This window comes from Aphelocoma coerulescens, chromosome 30 (assembly GCF_041296385.1).
Source record: "Aphelocoma coerulescens isolate FSJ_1873_10779 chromosome 30, UR_Acoe_1.0, whole genome shotgun sequence".
NCBI classification, from domain to species: domain Eukaryota; kingdom Metazoa; phylum Chordata; class Aves; order Passeriformes; family Corvidae; genus Aphelocoma; species Aphelocoma coerulescens.
Window position 1 is genome coordinate 1,677,998 of NC_091043.1, and position 15,291 is coordinate 1,693,288.

The 15,291-nt window shown below is 69.2% G+C and overlaps 2 protein-coding genes across 2 annotated transcripts in view; one reads left to right on the forward strand and one right to left on the reverse strand.

The window, feature by feature from the left end:
* The first annotated feature begins 500 nt into the window (after nucleotides 1–500).
* LOC138100217 (interferon regulatory factor 9-like) lies at nucleotides 501–3,603 on the forward strand. Its single transcript, XM_068997992.1, has 7 exons — nucleotides 501–742; nucleotides 1,147–1,321; nucleotides 1,733–1,852; nucleotides 1,968–2,042; nucleotides 2,406–2,723; nucleotides 3,237–3,343; nucleotides 3,500–3,603. Exons 1-7 carry the CDS (start codon nucleotides 572–574, stop codon nucleotides 3,578–3,580), a joined length of 1,047 nt encoding a protein of 348 aa, XP_068854093.1. The 5' UTR covers nucleotides 501–571; the 3' UTR covers nucleotides 3,581–3,603.
* Nucleotides 3,604–3,763: 160 nt separating this feature from the next.
* XAB2 (XPA binding protein 2) overlaps nucleotides 3,764–15,291 on the reverse strand; it is a 29,322-nt gene continuing 17,794 nt past the window's right edge. Inside the window, exons 9-19 of the mRNA XM_068997991.1 lie at nucleotides 15,056–15,175; nucleotides 13,941–14,072; nucleotides 13,160–13,291; nucleotides 11,934–12,047; nucleotides 8,983–9,145; nucleotides 7,756–7,946; nucleotides 7,429–7,551; nucleotides 6,000–6,171; nucleotides 5,264–5,390; nucleotides 4,349–4,443; nucleotides 3,764–3,868 (exon numbers count right to left, since the gene is read on the reverse strand). Coding sequence (XP_068854092.1) covers nucleotides 3,807–3,868; nucleotides 4,349–4,443; nucleotides 5,264–5,390; nucleotides 6,000–6,171; nucleotides 7,429–7,551; nucleotides 7,756–7,946; nucleotides 8,983–9,145; nucleotides 11,934–12,047; nucleotides 13,160–13,291; nucleotides 13,941–14,072; nucleotides 15,056–15,175 — 1,431 coding nt within the window. The 3' untranslated portion in view covers nucleotides 3,764–3,806. The remainder of the gene's footprint in view (nucleotides 3,869–4,348; nucleotides 4,444–5,263; nucleotides 5,391–5,999; nucleotides 6,172–7,428; nucleotides 7,552–7,755; nucleotides 7,947–8,982; nucleotides 9,146–11,933; nucleotides 12,048–13,159; nucleotides 13,292–13,940; nucleotides 14,073–15,055; nucleotides 15,176–15,291) is intronic.

The window sequence follows — 15,291 nt, forward strand, 5'->3', positions numbered from 1 at the left end:
CTGCGTGAGACCCCCAAAACTGTGTGAGACCCCCTCCTAGTCTGGGTGTGACCCCCCCCCCAAAACCCTGTGACGCCCCTCCCCCACCCCTCAGGGGCACCCCCTGGGGGGCTCAGAGGGGCCCCCCCCCGGTCCTGGGACCTTCGGGGGGGGACCCCAAACCTCGGCTCTGTCCTTGAGGGGGCCCGGGGGGGTCGGGGGGGGGTCGGGGGGAAGCGGAGGGGGCGGGGCTTGCAGCGACGGCCACGCCCTATTATGCAAATAGGAGCTAGCGGACACGCCCATTTATGCAAACAGCGCGTTGTGACCACGCCCCCTTATGCAAATAGCGCGGTGAGGACACGCCCCCTTTAAGGAGAGGAGCGGGGGGGGCGATGCAGCGCGGCCGCGCGCTGATTGGTGGGGGAGGTCACGTGGCTGTCCGCGGTCACGTGGGATCCCGGAAGCCGCGGCGCCGCTCGGCGGGCCCGGGATCCCTCAGGCTGCCCCGGGACCCCCGGGATCCCTCAGGCTGCCCCGGGACCCCCGGGATCCCCGGAACACCCCCCCCCCCCCGCCGACCCCGCCCGGCATGGCGGAGGGCGGCCCGCGGCGGCTGCGGCCGTGGCTGCTGGAGCAGCTGAAGAGCGGCCGCTTCGCGGGGCTCGTGTGGGACGACGAGGCTCAGTCGGCGCTGAGGATCCCCTGGGCCCACGGCGGGCGGAACGGGGCCAAGGGCGGCGCGGGGGCGGCGCTCTGCAAGGCGAGGGGGCGGGGCCGAGGGAGGGGCGGGGCTAAGAGCGGTGGGGGGGTGGTGCTCTGCAAGGTGAGGGGCTAAGGGGGCGGGGCACAGGGGGCGTGGCCAAGGGAGGGGCGTGGTCAAGGGAGGGGCGTGGCCAAGGGAGGGCCCGCGCTGTGCAAAGCCATAGGAGGGGGAGGGACTTGGACCACGCCCCCTTTCGGGGAGGAGCGGGGGGGCGGGGCTTGAGGGGGGCGGGGCCGAGCTATGCAAAGTGAGGAGTGGGCGGCGCCGGGCCCGGGGGGTGTGGGGAGGGCGGGGCTAGAGCGGTGGTCCGTGAGATGGGGGCGGGGCTTTGCTATGCAAATTGAGGGGGCGGGGATGTGGGCGGGGCCTGGGGAGGTCCCTGATGCCATTGGCCGTGGCAGGCGTGGGCGGAGTACAAGGGGCGGGTCCGGCCCGGGGACCCCCCCGACCCCGCGGGGTGGAAGACGCGGCTGCGCTGCGCCCTGGCCCGGAGCCCCGAGTTCCGCGCGGTGCCGGGCCGGAGCCGCTCCGACGGGCCCTGCCCCTACCGCGTGTACCGGCTGCTGCCCGCCCGTGGTGAGGGCGGCACCGGGGCGGGGCAGGGGGCGGCATGTGGGGGGCACGGGGCATGGCGGGGGACACGGCAGACGTGGGGGCAGCACCCAACTGGGGGGGGACTGAATGGGGGGTGGAGACCGCGGGGGAGGGGCCAAGTTCGGGGGAGCTGGGGAGGGGGACATAAAGAAAATGGGGTGGGGGGACTGAATATGGGGGGCACCGTGGGGGGAGGGGACTCAAGGAGGGGGCACAGGGGGAGCCCCCAAACTGGGAGGAACCTGAGTGGGGCAGGGAATTGAGGCTGGGGGTACCCAAATATGGGGAACCCGAAGGGAGGAGGTCCCAGGGTAGGGGCCAAGTGAGGGTCTAAAGGAAAGGGGGGAGGGGTGCAGGGGGGTCCGACACCAAATCGCCCCCCCCTTCCAACAGAGCCGAAGCCCTCCAGGGCCCAGCAGAGCCAGAAGGAGGCGGGGCCGAGCCCTGCAGAGCCCCTCCCACCAACCCCGCCCCCTGAGAGCCAAGAGGGAGCTCCGGATGATGAAGAGCCCGGTGAGAGTGGGGGCAGCTGGGGGCAGTTTTGGGACTGGGGTGGCAATGATGGGGGTGAGGTGGCCCTGGGGGCGGAGCACCGGGGCGTGGCTGCTGCCTGACTCCACCCCTTCAGCCGAGGCCCCGCCCCCGGAAGTGCCGCCGCTGCGCATCCAGGTGGAGAGCCCAGAGCCCCTCCCCCCCGCGCAGGGTAAGCCCCGCCTCCAAGGGGAGGAGCCACCCGCAGCTGAGCCCCCCGAGCTGCCCGCACCCCCTGTGCTGACCCTGCTGTCCCTCCTGCCACACCCCCGGCCCTGCCCCCGCCTCCTACTGACCCCAAAACCATCACCCCACCCTCCCCGCGGCCACGCCCCCGGCCGTGGCCCCGCCTTCCGCTGTGACCTCACGAGCTTTGGCTCCACCCCCGCTCCCCCGGGACTCCACCCCCCCCTTGGCCACGCCCCAATCCCCACTTTAGGCCGCACCTCCAAAAGCTCCGCCCCCGCCGTGACCCCGCCCAAGCCCCGCCCCTCGGTGGGCGGGGCCTCCCATCGCTGCCTGGCGCCCCCTGCAGGAGACTCGGCGCTGCTGCTGCGCCTGCGCCACGGCCCCGCCCTGGCCTGGCAGGGGGCGCTGCCCCCCGGCGAGTACCTGCTGAGTCCTCCGGGCCGCCAGGGGGCGCCGCCGCCGCCGCTGCCGCGCCTGGTGCTGCCGGCGGGGGCGGGGCTGGGCCGGGGGCTCCTGCTCAGCAGCGCCCCCCGCGGGCTCTTCCTGCGCATGCGCCCCGGGGCCGCCCCCGCCGCCGGCACCGTCAGGGGCCCGCACGCGCCGCACGGGCCGCTCCAGCAGGGGGCGCTGCTGCAGCCGTTCGACGCGCGGCGCTTCCGGGAGGGTGAGACCAAATCACCGGGGCGGGGGGGGGACGACGGGGGGACAGACCAACATCGGGGGGACAGGGAGAGACCAAATCACCGGGGCGGGGGGGAAAGACCGACATCGGGGGGACAGGGAGAGACCAAATCACCGGGGCGGGGGGGAAAGACCGACATCGGGGGGACAGGGAGAGACCAAATCACCGCGGGGGGGACGACGGGGGGGACAGACCAACATCGGGGGGAGAGGGAGAGACCAAATCACCGGGGGGGGCGGGGGGGGAAGAAACACAGACCACATGGGGGGAGAGGGAGAGACCAAATCACCGGGCGAGGGGGGGGAAAAGGGGGGGCACGGGAAAGACCAAAATATCGTGAGGGGCAGTGGGGGGGGCCAGACCCAAATCGTGGGTGCGGGGAGGGTCCCCCAGACCCCGTGGGAAGGGGGACCCCTAAATCCCGCCGTGGGAGGGAGGGACCCCCAGAGCACTGCCCCTCCCCCCGCCGCTGACCGCCCCCTCCCCCCCCCCCAGAGGTGGAGCTGCACCGGGCCGGGCGGGGCCCCCGCCCCCCGCACCGGGTGACGCTGGAGTTGGGACCCCCCGATGGGGCCCCCCAGGGCGGGGGGCTGGTGCTGGAGGTGAGGGGGGCCGGGGGGGGTCTGTGGGTACTGGGTGGATCCCTAAGGGGCGATGCCGGTGGAGGTGTGGGGCTGGGAGGTTCTCTGGGGGGCTTTAAGAGGGATTTGGGGGGGAATTGAGGGTTTTCAGCTCCTTCTCCCCCCCCCCCCCCCCAGCTGGAACAGGCCTTTGCCCAGCGGCTCCTGGACACCCCCGAGACCCCCCCGGACCCCTTCGGGACCCCCCCGGGGCAATAAACGCCGTGTCTGGGCCAGGAGAAGCCTCAGCGTCCCCTTTAACCCCCCCCGAGAGCCCCGAACCCTCGGGCACCCCCCCCGTGTGTCACTGAGAGGGGCTGGGGGCACCCAGAGGGGCTGTGGGGGGGAGGCCCCGGGTGCCCCCCGAACTCGGGCAGCCACGTCTCGTACAAAGGGGGTTTATTGGGGGGGACACAGGGGGCTGGGGGGGGCACGGAGGGGCTCCTCAGTCGTCCTTGAGCCCCCCGAACACGGAGGACGGGACCTGCTTCTGCTCCAGCTGCACCTCTGTGGGAACGGGGCTGTCAGAGAGCCCGGGGGGGGCCCTGCACCCCCCGGTGCCACCGGGACCCCCGCAGCCCCCAGCCAGGGCGTGGCCCCCACGCGTCCCTCCCTCTGTCCCCACCCACCTCCGCCCCCCTCGGATGCCCTGGGGAACCCCCCATCACCCCCGTGCCCCTCCCCCCATTTCCACCCCCCACGTCCTCCCGGTGCCCCCCCCAGTCCCGGTGCCCCTCCCCGTTTCAGTGTCCCGTCCCCCCCCCCCCAGTCCCGGTGCCCCCCCCGTGCCCCTCCCCCCTCATCCCGGTGTCTCCCAGTGCCCCCCCAGTCCAGTGCCCCCCCCAGTTCCAGTGTCCCCCCGTGCCCCTCCCCCCCCATCCCAGTGCCCCCCTGTCCCTGTGCCCCCCTGTGCCCATCCCCTCAGTCCAGTGCCCCTCCCCCCACCCCCGGTGCCCCCCCCCCAGTCCCGGTGCCCCCCCCCGGTACCGTCGGGCTCGTCGCCCTCGTCCTCGCCCAGGTCGATCTCCTCGGGGTTCCCCTGCTGGGACAGGGTGGGCTCTGCCCCCGGGGGGGCCTCGGCCCTGCACCCCCCCATCAGCACCCACTGCCCGTGGGGCACCCAGAGACCCCCTGAGGGGGCACGGCGGGGGGAGGGAACTCGGGGGGCTCAGGGCTGGGGGAGGGCACGGGGGGGGCACCTCTGGGATTTCAGGGTGGGGGAGGGCACGGGGGTCCTCCTGGAGCGAGCTGGGCCCCCCCTACAGCCCCTGGGCCGGGGTACCTGGGGGTACCTGGGAGGGAGCGGGCGAGGCCACGCCCACCTCACCTGAGAAACAGCGGGGGGTGGGGCCGGGGTGGGTGGGTGGGGCAGGTGTGGGTGGGGTCATTGCCCAGGTGTGGGTGGGCAGGGTCATTGCCCAGGTGTGGGTGGGCGGGGTCACTGCCCAGGTGTGTGTGGGCGGGGTCACTGCCCAGGTGTGGGTGGGCGGGGTCATTGCCCAGGTGTGGGTGGGGTCACTGCCCAGGTGTGGGTGGGCGGGGTCATTGCCCAGGTGTGGGTGGGCGGGGTCACTGCCCAGGTGTGGGTGGGCAGGGTTACTGCCCAGGTGTGGGTGGGCGGGGTCACTGCCCAGGTGTGGGTGGGTGAGGTCACTGCCCAGGTGTGGGTGGGTGGGGTCACTGCCCAGGTGTGGGTGGGCGGGGTCATTGCCCAGGTGTGGGTGGGCGGGGTCACTGCCTGGGGGATGGAGCTGGGCTGGGGGTGGGGCTCAGGCACGGCTGGGAGGGGCCGCCCCAGGGCAGGAGGAGCTGCTGGGTGGGCAGGAGGTGGGCAGGAGGTGGGCAGGAGGTGGGCAGGAGGTGGGCAGGAGGTGGGCACGGCGGCACGGGCGGGGCACCCACCTGACGAACAGCACCTGCTGGGTGGGGCGGGGCGTGTCCCGCTGGGCCTCGGCCGCCAGCGCCTCCGCGCGCTGCTCCAGCAGCTTCATCTCGTCCAGGCCGCTCTGGCCCGGGGCCAGGTCTGACACTGCCCCCGCAGCCGTCAGGGTGGGGCACGGGACCCCCATGGCCCCGGGGCCCCCCCAGATCCTCCCCTGTGCCCCCCCCCCCTTCCCGTGGGTTCCTCCCCCACCTGTGCCCCCCTCCCCTGCGTCTCCCCAGTAACACATCCACTCGCACCTTCCTGCCCTGGGCCCCCTCACCTGTGCCAGCTCCCCCCCTCACCTGTGCCCCTCACCTTTACTCCTTCAGCTATGCCCCTCACCTGTATCACACTCACCTGTGCCCCCTCCCCAGCCCTCCCTCACCTGTGCCAACTCCCCAGCCCCCCCACCTGTGCTCCCTCACCTGTATCACACTCACCTATACCCCCTCCCCAGTCCCCCCTTCACCTGTACCCCCTCACCTGTACCCCATCACCTGTGCCCTCTCCCCAGCCCCCCCTCAGCTGTGCCAGCTCCCTAGCCCCCCCCACCTGTGCTCCCTCACCTGTACCCCCTCCCCAGCCCCCCCTCACCTGTACCCCCTCCCCAGCCCCCCTTCACCTGTACCCCTTCACCTGTGCCCCCTCCCATGCTCCCCATTTCCCCATCTCCTCCCCCTCCGCAGCCCCGTGTCCCCTCCCGTGTCCCCTCACCTGTGCCGGTGGCGCTGCCGGACACCTTGAGCATCTGCGAGGCCATGAAGTTCACCTGGGTGTTGTAGGTGGCCTGCACGCTGCGCTTGATCCGCAGCATCTCGCGGATCGTGTCCTCATTCCCGTGCCGGATCTCAAACTCCTTCCACGTCTGCCAGAAGCTGCCCGTGATCTGCGGGGACGGTGCCGTCAGCGGCACCGGGGACAGCCCGGGGACAGCCCGGGCACAGCCCGGGGACACGCCCAACACATGGCACCCACATGGCCCTGGGGACAGCCCTGTGGCCTTGGGGACAGCCCTGCGGCCTTGGGGACACCTCATAGCACCCCTGTGGCCCTGGGGACACCCACCTGGCCTTGGGGACACCCTGTGACCCTGGGGACGGCCCTGTGACACTGGGGACACCTCATGGCACTCCTGGGACCCTGGGGACACCCCTATGACCTTGGGGACACCCCTGGGACCCTGGGGACAGCCCCGTGACCTTGGGGACACCTCATAGCATCCCTGTGACCCTGGGGACACCCCTGTGGCCTTGGGGACAGCCCTGTGGCCTTGGGGACACCTCATAGCACCCCTGTGATCCTGGGGACACCCCTGTGACTCTGGGGACAGCCCTGTGGCTTTAGGGACAGCCCTGTGGCCTTGGGGACACCCCTGGGACCTTGGGGACACCTCATAGCACCCCTGTAACCCTGGGGACAGCCATGTGGTCTTAGGGACAGCCCTGGGACCTTGAAGACAGCCCTGGGGCCCAGGGGACACCCCTGAGGCCTTGGGGACAGCCCTGGGACCCAGGGGACACCCATGTGGCCTTGGGGACACCTCATGGCACCCCTGTGATCCTGGGGACACCCCCATGACCCTGGGGACTCCCCAGCACAGGGGGCACCCCAAGGACCCTGGGGACATGCAGGTGGCCTTGGGGACACCCCTGGCTCTGTGACACCCCCAACACCCGCACGGCCCTGGGGACACTCGGGTCCCGGTGGCTCCTCGGTCCCGGGGCCGCCCCCGGACTCACCCGAGGGTCGCAGATCTGGGAGCAGTGGGTGCCCCCAGTCCCTCCCAGTGCCCCCAGTCCCTCCCAGTGCCCCCAGTCCCTCCCAGTGCCCCCAGTCTCACCCGGGGGTCACAGACCTGGGAGCAGTGGATGCCCCCAGTCCCTCCCAGAGCCCCCAGTCCCTCCCAGTCCCTCTCAGTGCCCCCAGTCTTACCCGGGTTCACAGATCTGGGAGCAGTGGATGCCCCCAGTCCCTCCCAGAGCCCCCAGTCCCTCCCAGTCCCTCCCAGTGCCCCCAGTTCCTCCCAGAGCCCCCAGTCCCTCCCAGTGCCCCCAGTCTCACCCGGGGGTCGCAGATCTGGGAGCAGTAGGTGCCCCCAGTCCCTCCCAGTGCCCCCAGTCCCTCCCAGTGCCCCCAGTCTCACCCGGGGGTCGCAGATCTGGGAGCAGTAGGTGTAGATGGCGCGGGCCCGGTCCACCTCTCCCAGTTTGCACTCCATGTCGGCGAAGCGCAGGCACAGCTCCCGCGCCGCGTCGTCCCCCAGCACCTGCGGGGGTCACACGGGTCCCAGTGCCCACCTGTGCCCACCTGGCACCCCTCAACCCCCCTCTTCCCACCTGGCACCCCCGACACAACGGGGCCCCCCAGCCCCACACCCACGTGAAGCCCCCGTGTCCCCGTGACCCCTCACTGCCCCCACCCCCAGGTACCCCAGAGCCCCCCAGGTGTCCCCAGGTGTCCCCATGCCCACCTCGATGGCTCTCTGGTAGATGGGCCGCGTGTGGGTGACCCCGAAGAGCTCGGCTGCCCGGCGGATGTAGATGTGGAACATGTCCCGCTGCTGGGCGGGGGGCACTGCCCGCGTGCCCCTCTCGTACACGGCCATGGCCCTGCGAGCCAGCCCGAACTGCTCCTCCAGGCGGGCGTACAGCAGGTAGATGGCTGTGGGGACAGGGACAGGGATGTGGGGACAGGGACACGGCTATGGGGACAGGGACAGGGATGTGGATGTGGGAACAAGGACAGAGCTGTGTGGGGACAGGGACAGGCCTGTAGGGACAGGGACACGGCTGTGGGGACAGGGACAGGGCTGTGGGGACAGGGATGTGGGGACAGGGACAGAGCTGTGGGGACAGGGATGTGGGGACAGGGACGAGGATGTGGGGACAGGGACAGGGATGTGGGGACAGGGACACGGCTGTGGGGACAGGGACAACATGGCTATGAGGACAGAGCTGTGGGGACAGAGCTATGGGGACAGAGACACGGCTGTGGGGACAGGGATGTGGGGACAGGGACACAGCTGTGGGGACAGGGACAGAACCGTGGGGACAGGGACATGGGTGTGGGGACAGGGACAGGGCTGTGGGGACAGGGACAGGGCTGTGGGGACAGGGACAGAGCTGTGGGGACAAGGATGTGGGGACAGGGATGTGGATGTGGGGACAGGGACGAGGATGTGAGGACAAGGACAGAGCTGTGGGGACAGGGACAGGCCTGTGGGGACAGGGACAGGGCTGTGGGGACAGGGCTGTGGGGACAGGGACACGGCTGTGGGGACAGGGATGTGGGGACAGGAACACGGCTGTGGGGACAGGGACACGGCTGTGGGGACAAGGATGTGGGGACAGGGATGAGGCTGTGGGGACAGGGATGTGGGGACAGGGACGAGGATGTGGGGACAGGGACAGGGATGTGGGGACAGGGATGTGGGGACAGGGACGAGGATGTGGGGACAGAGATGTGGATGTGGGGACAGGGACGAGAGTATAGGGACAGGGCTGGGGATGCGGGGACAGGGACAGAGCTGTGGGGACAAGACAGGAACTCACCTGGGCACACCGGGGCACCCACTCCCCGTGCCCAAACGGGCACCTGGCCTGGCATCCCCTGAGCCCTCTGTCCCCCCTGACCCTCCCGTGCCCCCCTGTCCCTCCTGTGCCCCCTGATGTCCCCCCTGGTGTCCCCCTGTCCGTACTCTTGGCGTGCTGCGGGGGGCACCCGTCCAGCGCCTGCTCGAAGAGGTCCCGCGCCCGCTCCAGCTTCCGGCCCCCGTAACGGGCCACGAACTTGGACAGGTACGTGAGCCACAGGTCCCCCACGTGCGGCCACCGGAACAGCGCGATGCCGCGCTCGTACGCCTGCGGGGACACGGGGACATTGGCACGGGGACAGGGACACGGGGACAGGGACAGGGACACGGGGACAGGGACATTGACACGGGGACACGGACACGGGGACAGGGAGACAGGGACGGGGGACAGGGACATTGGCACGGGGACAGGGACAGGGGGACAGGAACAGAGACACAAGGACAGGGACACTGACATGGGGACAGGGACATTGACATGGGGACAGGGGGACAGGGACATTGACATGGGACAGGGACATTGACATGGGGACAGGGGGACAGGGGGACAGGGACATTGACATGGGACAGGGAAATTGACATGGGGACATGGACACGGGGACAGGGATGGGGGACAGGGACATTGACAAGGGGACAGGGACACAGGGACATGGACATGGGGACAAGGACATGGGGACACTGACATGGGGACAGGGACACGAGGACAGGGAGGGACATGGGGACAGAGACATTGGCACGGGGACAGGGACATGGGGACAGCGACATGGGAACAGGGATGTTGACATGGGGACAGCGACATGGGAACAGGGATGTTGACATGGGGCAGGGACACAGGGACAGGGGACAGGGACAAGGGGACAGGGACATAGGGACAGGCACATTGATGGGGGACAGGGACACGGGAACAAGGACATGGGGACAGGGACACGGGGACAGAGACACTGACGGGGGACAGGGACACAGGGACAAGGACATTGAAATGGGAACAGGGACATAACGGCAGGCATGGGGACAGGGACAGGGATATTGAAGTGGGAATACGGACATGAGGACAGGCACACGGGTACAGGGACACGGGGACAGGGACATTGAAATGGGAATAGGGACATGAGGACAAGCACACAGGGACAGGGACATGAGGACAGAGACACTGATGGGGACAGGGACATGGGAATAGGGATACGGAGACAAGGACATTGAAATGGGAATAGGGACATGAGGACAGGGCCATGGGGACAGGGACACGGGGACAGGGACATTGAAATGGGAACAGGGACATGAGGACAGGGCCACGGGGACAGGGACACGGGGACAGGGACATTGAAATGGGAACAGGGACATGAGGACAGGGCCACGGGGACAGGGCCACGTGGACAGGGCCATTGAAATGGGGACAGGGACACGGGGCAGTGTCACCACCAGAACAGCGCGGGGACAGGGCATCGTGGCACTGCTGGGCGCCGCTGCCACCTGACAGCGCTGTGACCATCCTGTCACCATCCTGCCACCGCCAGCACCAGGCTGCCGCTGCCATTGTCACCTTGCCACCACTGGCACTGCCCTGGCACTGCCACCACCCTGCCACTGTCACCATCCTGCCACTGCTGCCACCATTGTCACCCCAACGTGGCCACCCCTGTTTTCACTGCCACCCCCTGTCACTGCTGCCACCCCCTGTCACTGCTGCCACCAGGAGCCATCCCAGGACATGGTGCCTGTGGTGTCCCCAGGGGCCCCTTCAGCCACAGGGTCCCCACTGTGGCCCCAGGACCCTTCCCAGGGTGCCTGTGACAGCAATAGGGTGCCCATGGTGTCCCCAGTGTCCCCTCCGCAGTGTCCCCAGTGATCTCCCTGGGGTGTCTGTGACATTGTCCTCGTCCCTGTGGTGTCCCCAGTCCCGTCCTGGTCCCCTCCCTGGGGTGCCTGTGACAGCCCCAGGGTGCCCATGGCGTCCCCATTTGTCTCTATGGGATCTCTGTGACAACCACGTTGTCCCCAAGGTGTCCTCGACACTGTCCCTGGGGTGTCTGTGACACCCTTCTGGGCCACACTGTCCCCAGGGTGTCCCCAGCACGCTCCCAGGGTGTCCCACCCAACCCTTCCAGCCATGAGCCCTTCCACCCTCCCCCCTCGGGGTGTCCCCAGCCCCTCTCTGGGTGTCCCCCACCCCTCTCTGGGTGTCCCCTGCCCCTCTCTGGGCATCCCCAGCCCCTCTCTGGATGTCCCCAGCCCCTCTCGGGGTGTCCCCCACCCCTCTCAGGGTGTCCCCCGCCCCTCTCTGGATGTCCCCAGGCCATCTCGGTGTCCCCAGCCCCTCTCTGCGTATCCCCTGCCCCTCTCTGGGTGTCCCCCGCCCCTCTCTGGATGTCCCCAACCCCTCTCTGAATGTCCCCAGCCCATCTCGGTGTCCCCTGCCCCTCTCAGGGTGTCCCCAGCCCCTCTCTGGATGTCCCCAGCCCCTCTCAGGTTGTCCCCCACCCCTCTCTGGATGTCCCCAGGCCATCTCGGTGTCCCCAGCCCCTCTCTGCGTATCCCCTGCCCCTCTCTGGATGTCCCCAGCCCCTCTCGGGGTGTCCCCCGCCCCTCTCAGGGTGTCCCTCGCCCCTCTCTGGATGTCCCCAGCCCATCTCGGTGTCCCCAGCCCCTCTCTGGATGTCCCCAGCCCCTCTCGGGGTGTCCCCCGCCCCTCTCAGGGTGTCCCCCGCCCCTCTCTGGATGTCCCCAGGCCATCTCGGTGTCCCCAGCCCCTCTCTGCGTATCCCCTGCCCCTCTCTGGATGTCCCCTGCCCCTCTCTGGGCATTCCCTGCCCCTCTCTGGATGTCCCCAGCCCCTCTCAGGGTGTCCCCCGCCCCTCTCTGGATGTCCCCAGGCCATCTCGGTGTCCCCAGCCCCTCTCTGCGTATCCCCTGCCCCTCTCTGGGTGTCCCCCGCCCCTCTCTGGATGTCCCCAGCCCCTCTCAGGGTGTCCCCAGCTGCTCCCCCCCATCCCCCTGCTCTGCCGGGCTGTCCCCGGGTGTCCCTGGGTGTCCCTGGGTGTCCCCGGGTGTCCCTGGGTGACCTTGAAGCTGTCCTCGAAGCGCCCGTGCTCCTCGAGCAGCAGTGCGTAGTTGATGACGATCTGGGGGGTGGCGATGCGCAGGTCCAGGATGCGCTCGTAGACCGCCCGCGTCGACTGCGAGGGGGGACAGGGGACAGCGGGGTCAGCACTCCCAGCCAGGGGAACTGACATCCACCCAGGTGGCCCCCACACCCAGCCCAGTGTCCCCCATGTCCACCCCAATGTCCCCAGGTGTCCCCCACACCCAGCCCAGTGTCTCCCATGTCCCCAAGTGTCACCCACGGCCAGCCCAGTGCCCACCACGCTCACCCCAATGTCCCCAAGTGTCACCCACGGCCAGCCCAGTGCCCACCACGCTCACCCCAATGTCCCCAGGTGTCACCCACGGCCAGCCCAGTGCCCACCACGCTCACCCCAATGTCCCCAGGTGTCACCCACGGCCAGCCCAGTGCCCACCACGCTCACCCCAATGTCCCCAGGTGTCACCCACGGCCAGCCCAGTACCCACCACGCTCACCCCAATGTCCCCAGGTGTCCCCCACACCCAGCCCAGTGTCCCCAGGTGTCCCCCACACCCAGCCCAGTGTCCCCCACGTCCACCCCAATGTCCCCAGGTGTCCCCCATGTCCACCCCAATGTCCCCAGGTGTCCCCCACACCCAGCCCAGTGTCCCCCATGCTCACCCCAATGTCCTCATGGGTCCCCCACACCCAGCCCAGTGTCCCCCATGTCCACCCCAATGTCCCCAGGTGTCCCCAGCACCCAGCCCAGTGTCCCCCATGTCCACCGCAATGTCCCCCGGTGTCCTCTGTGTCCATTCCAATGTCCCCAGCTCGTCCCCAGACATCCCTCACATCCACCCCAATGTCCCCAGGTGTCCCCCATGTCCACCCCAATGTCCCTAGGTGTCCCCCACACCCAGCCCAGTGTCCCCCATGTCCACCCCAATGTCCCCAGGTGTCCCCACACCCAGCCCAGCAACCCACCACGCTCACCCCAATGTCCCCAGGTGTCCCCCACACCCAGCCCAGTGTCCCCCACGTCCACCCCAATGTCCTCAGGTGTCCCTCACGTCCATCCTGATATCCCCAGGTGTCCCCTGCACCCAGGCCGTGTCCCCTCCGCCCTCCTGTGTGGGGTGCCCCCGCTGCAGCCCCGCCGTGTCCCCAGGTGTCCCCCTCAGGTGTCCCCCCCAGGTGTCCCCCCCAGGTGTCCCCGTGTCCCACCTGGAAGGTGCCCAGGCTCTCCTCCAGGTCGGCCAGCATGGACCACACCTTGAGGGATTTGTAGAGCCGGTTCTGGACGGGCTCCGAGCTGTCGAAGTACTCGGCGCGCTTGGCCGGCAGCGCCGTGGCTTTCTGGGGGGAAACCGGGGAAAAGGGCTCAGAGGGGTCCCCAAAACACCCCCAAAACCCCCAACCCCCCCCCAGAACCCCCCGACACAGATCCCAGCCCTGACATCCCCGCTGGGGACAGGGGTGGCCCTTGGAGGTGCCCAGCCCCCTCCATTTTTGGGGCCCCCCGTTTTTGGAATTCTCATTTTCGCGGTTCCCCGTTTTTAGGGGTCTCCCCCTTTCTGGTTCCCCCAGTTTCGGGGTTCCCCCATTTTTGGGGTCTCCCCCTTTCTGGTTCCCCCAGTTTCGGGGTTCCCCCATTTTTGGGGTCTGCCCCTTTCTGGTTCCCCCATTTTTGGGGTCTCCCCCTTTCTGGTTTCCCCCATTTTTGGGGTTCCCCCATTTTTGGGGTCTCCCCCTTTCTGGTTCCCCCCACTTTTGGGGTCTCCCCTTTTCTGGTTCCCCCACTTTTGGGGTTCCCCCATTTTTGGGGCCCCCCTCACCCGCAGGGCCCCGCTGTGGCTCCAGCTCCCCGCACTCGCTCTCCCTGCCCCCAGCCCCCTCCGTTTCGGCTTTCTCCCTGTCCCCATTTTGGGGACCCTTCCCATTTCTGGGGCCCCCCTCCATCTTAGCCCCCCGCCCTTTTTGGGGTTGCCCCGGCCCTGCCCCTCACCCGCAGCACCCGCAGAGCCTCCTGGTGCCGCTGGTGCCGCAGCTCCAGCTCCCCGAACTCGCACCACACCGCGGCCAGGTCCTCGACGCGCCGGAACCGCACCCGCGTGGCCCGCGCCAGGATGGACCGGGCCTGGCATGGGGACAGGGACAGGGGTCACAGGGGGACAGGGACAGGACAGGGACAGGAGAGGGACAGGGATCACAGGGGGACAGGATGGACCAGGCCTGGGGATGGGGACAGGGGTCACAGGGGGACAGGGACAGGATGGACCAGGCCTGGGGATGGGGACAGGGACAGGACAGGGGTCACAAGGGACAGGATGGACCGGGCCTGGCATGGAGACAGGGACAGGGGTCACAGGGGGACAGGGACAGGATGGACCGGGCCTGGGCATGGGGACAAGGACAGGGGTCACAGGGGACAGGATGGACTGGGCCTGGGCATGGGGACAGTGACAGGACAGGGGTCACATGGGGACAGGGACAGGATGGACCAGGCCTGGGGACAGGGACAGGACAGGGGTCACAGGGGGACAGGGACAGGACAGGTAGAGGGATCGTGGTCACAGGGGGATAGGGAGAGGGACAGGGGTCACAGGGGGACAGGGACAGGATGGACCGGGCCTGGGGACAGGGGTCACAGGGAGACAGGGACAGGACAGGGCCAGGACAGGGATCACAGGGGGACAGGGACAGGACAGGGGTCACAGGGGGACCGGATGGACTGTGCCTGGGGGACAGCAGGGTCACAGTGGGACTGGGGGGGTCACAGGGGGACAGGATGGCTCCGCTCTGGGGGGGAAATGGGGGTGAAAATGGGATTTGGGGGGACCTGACAGGGGACGGGGGATGTGGGAGAGCATCAAGGGGCCATGGGGGGACAGGAAGGAGCAGGCCTGGGGGGGCACAATCAGGGTTTGGGGGGCCCAGGCAGGTCTGAGGGCATCATTCAGGGTTCGGGGGCTCTGGGCAGGATTTTGGGGGTCCCAGGTAGAATCTCGGGGTTGTTGTTCAGGGTTTGGGGGTGTCAGTCAGAGTTTGGGGGTCCCAGGCAGGTTTGGGTGGTTCCAGGTGGGTTTGGGGGAGCCATTCAGGATTTGAGGGGTCCCTCACGTCCTCCAGCTGCCCGTTGTCCTCGTAGAAGCGGGCGAAGGCCACCCAGAGCTCGTGGGGGCGGCCGGTGGCGCGCTGGGGATCCACGGTGCGAACGGCCTCGGTGAACGTCTGGATGATCTGGGGCACGGGGGGACACGGGGGGACATGGGGGACACGGGGGGACATGGGGGATACAGGGGACACGGGGGGACATGGGGGACACGGGGGACAACAAAGGACACGGGGGGCACGGG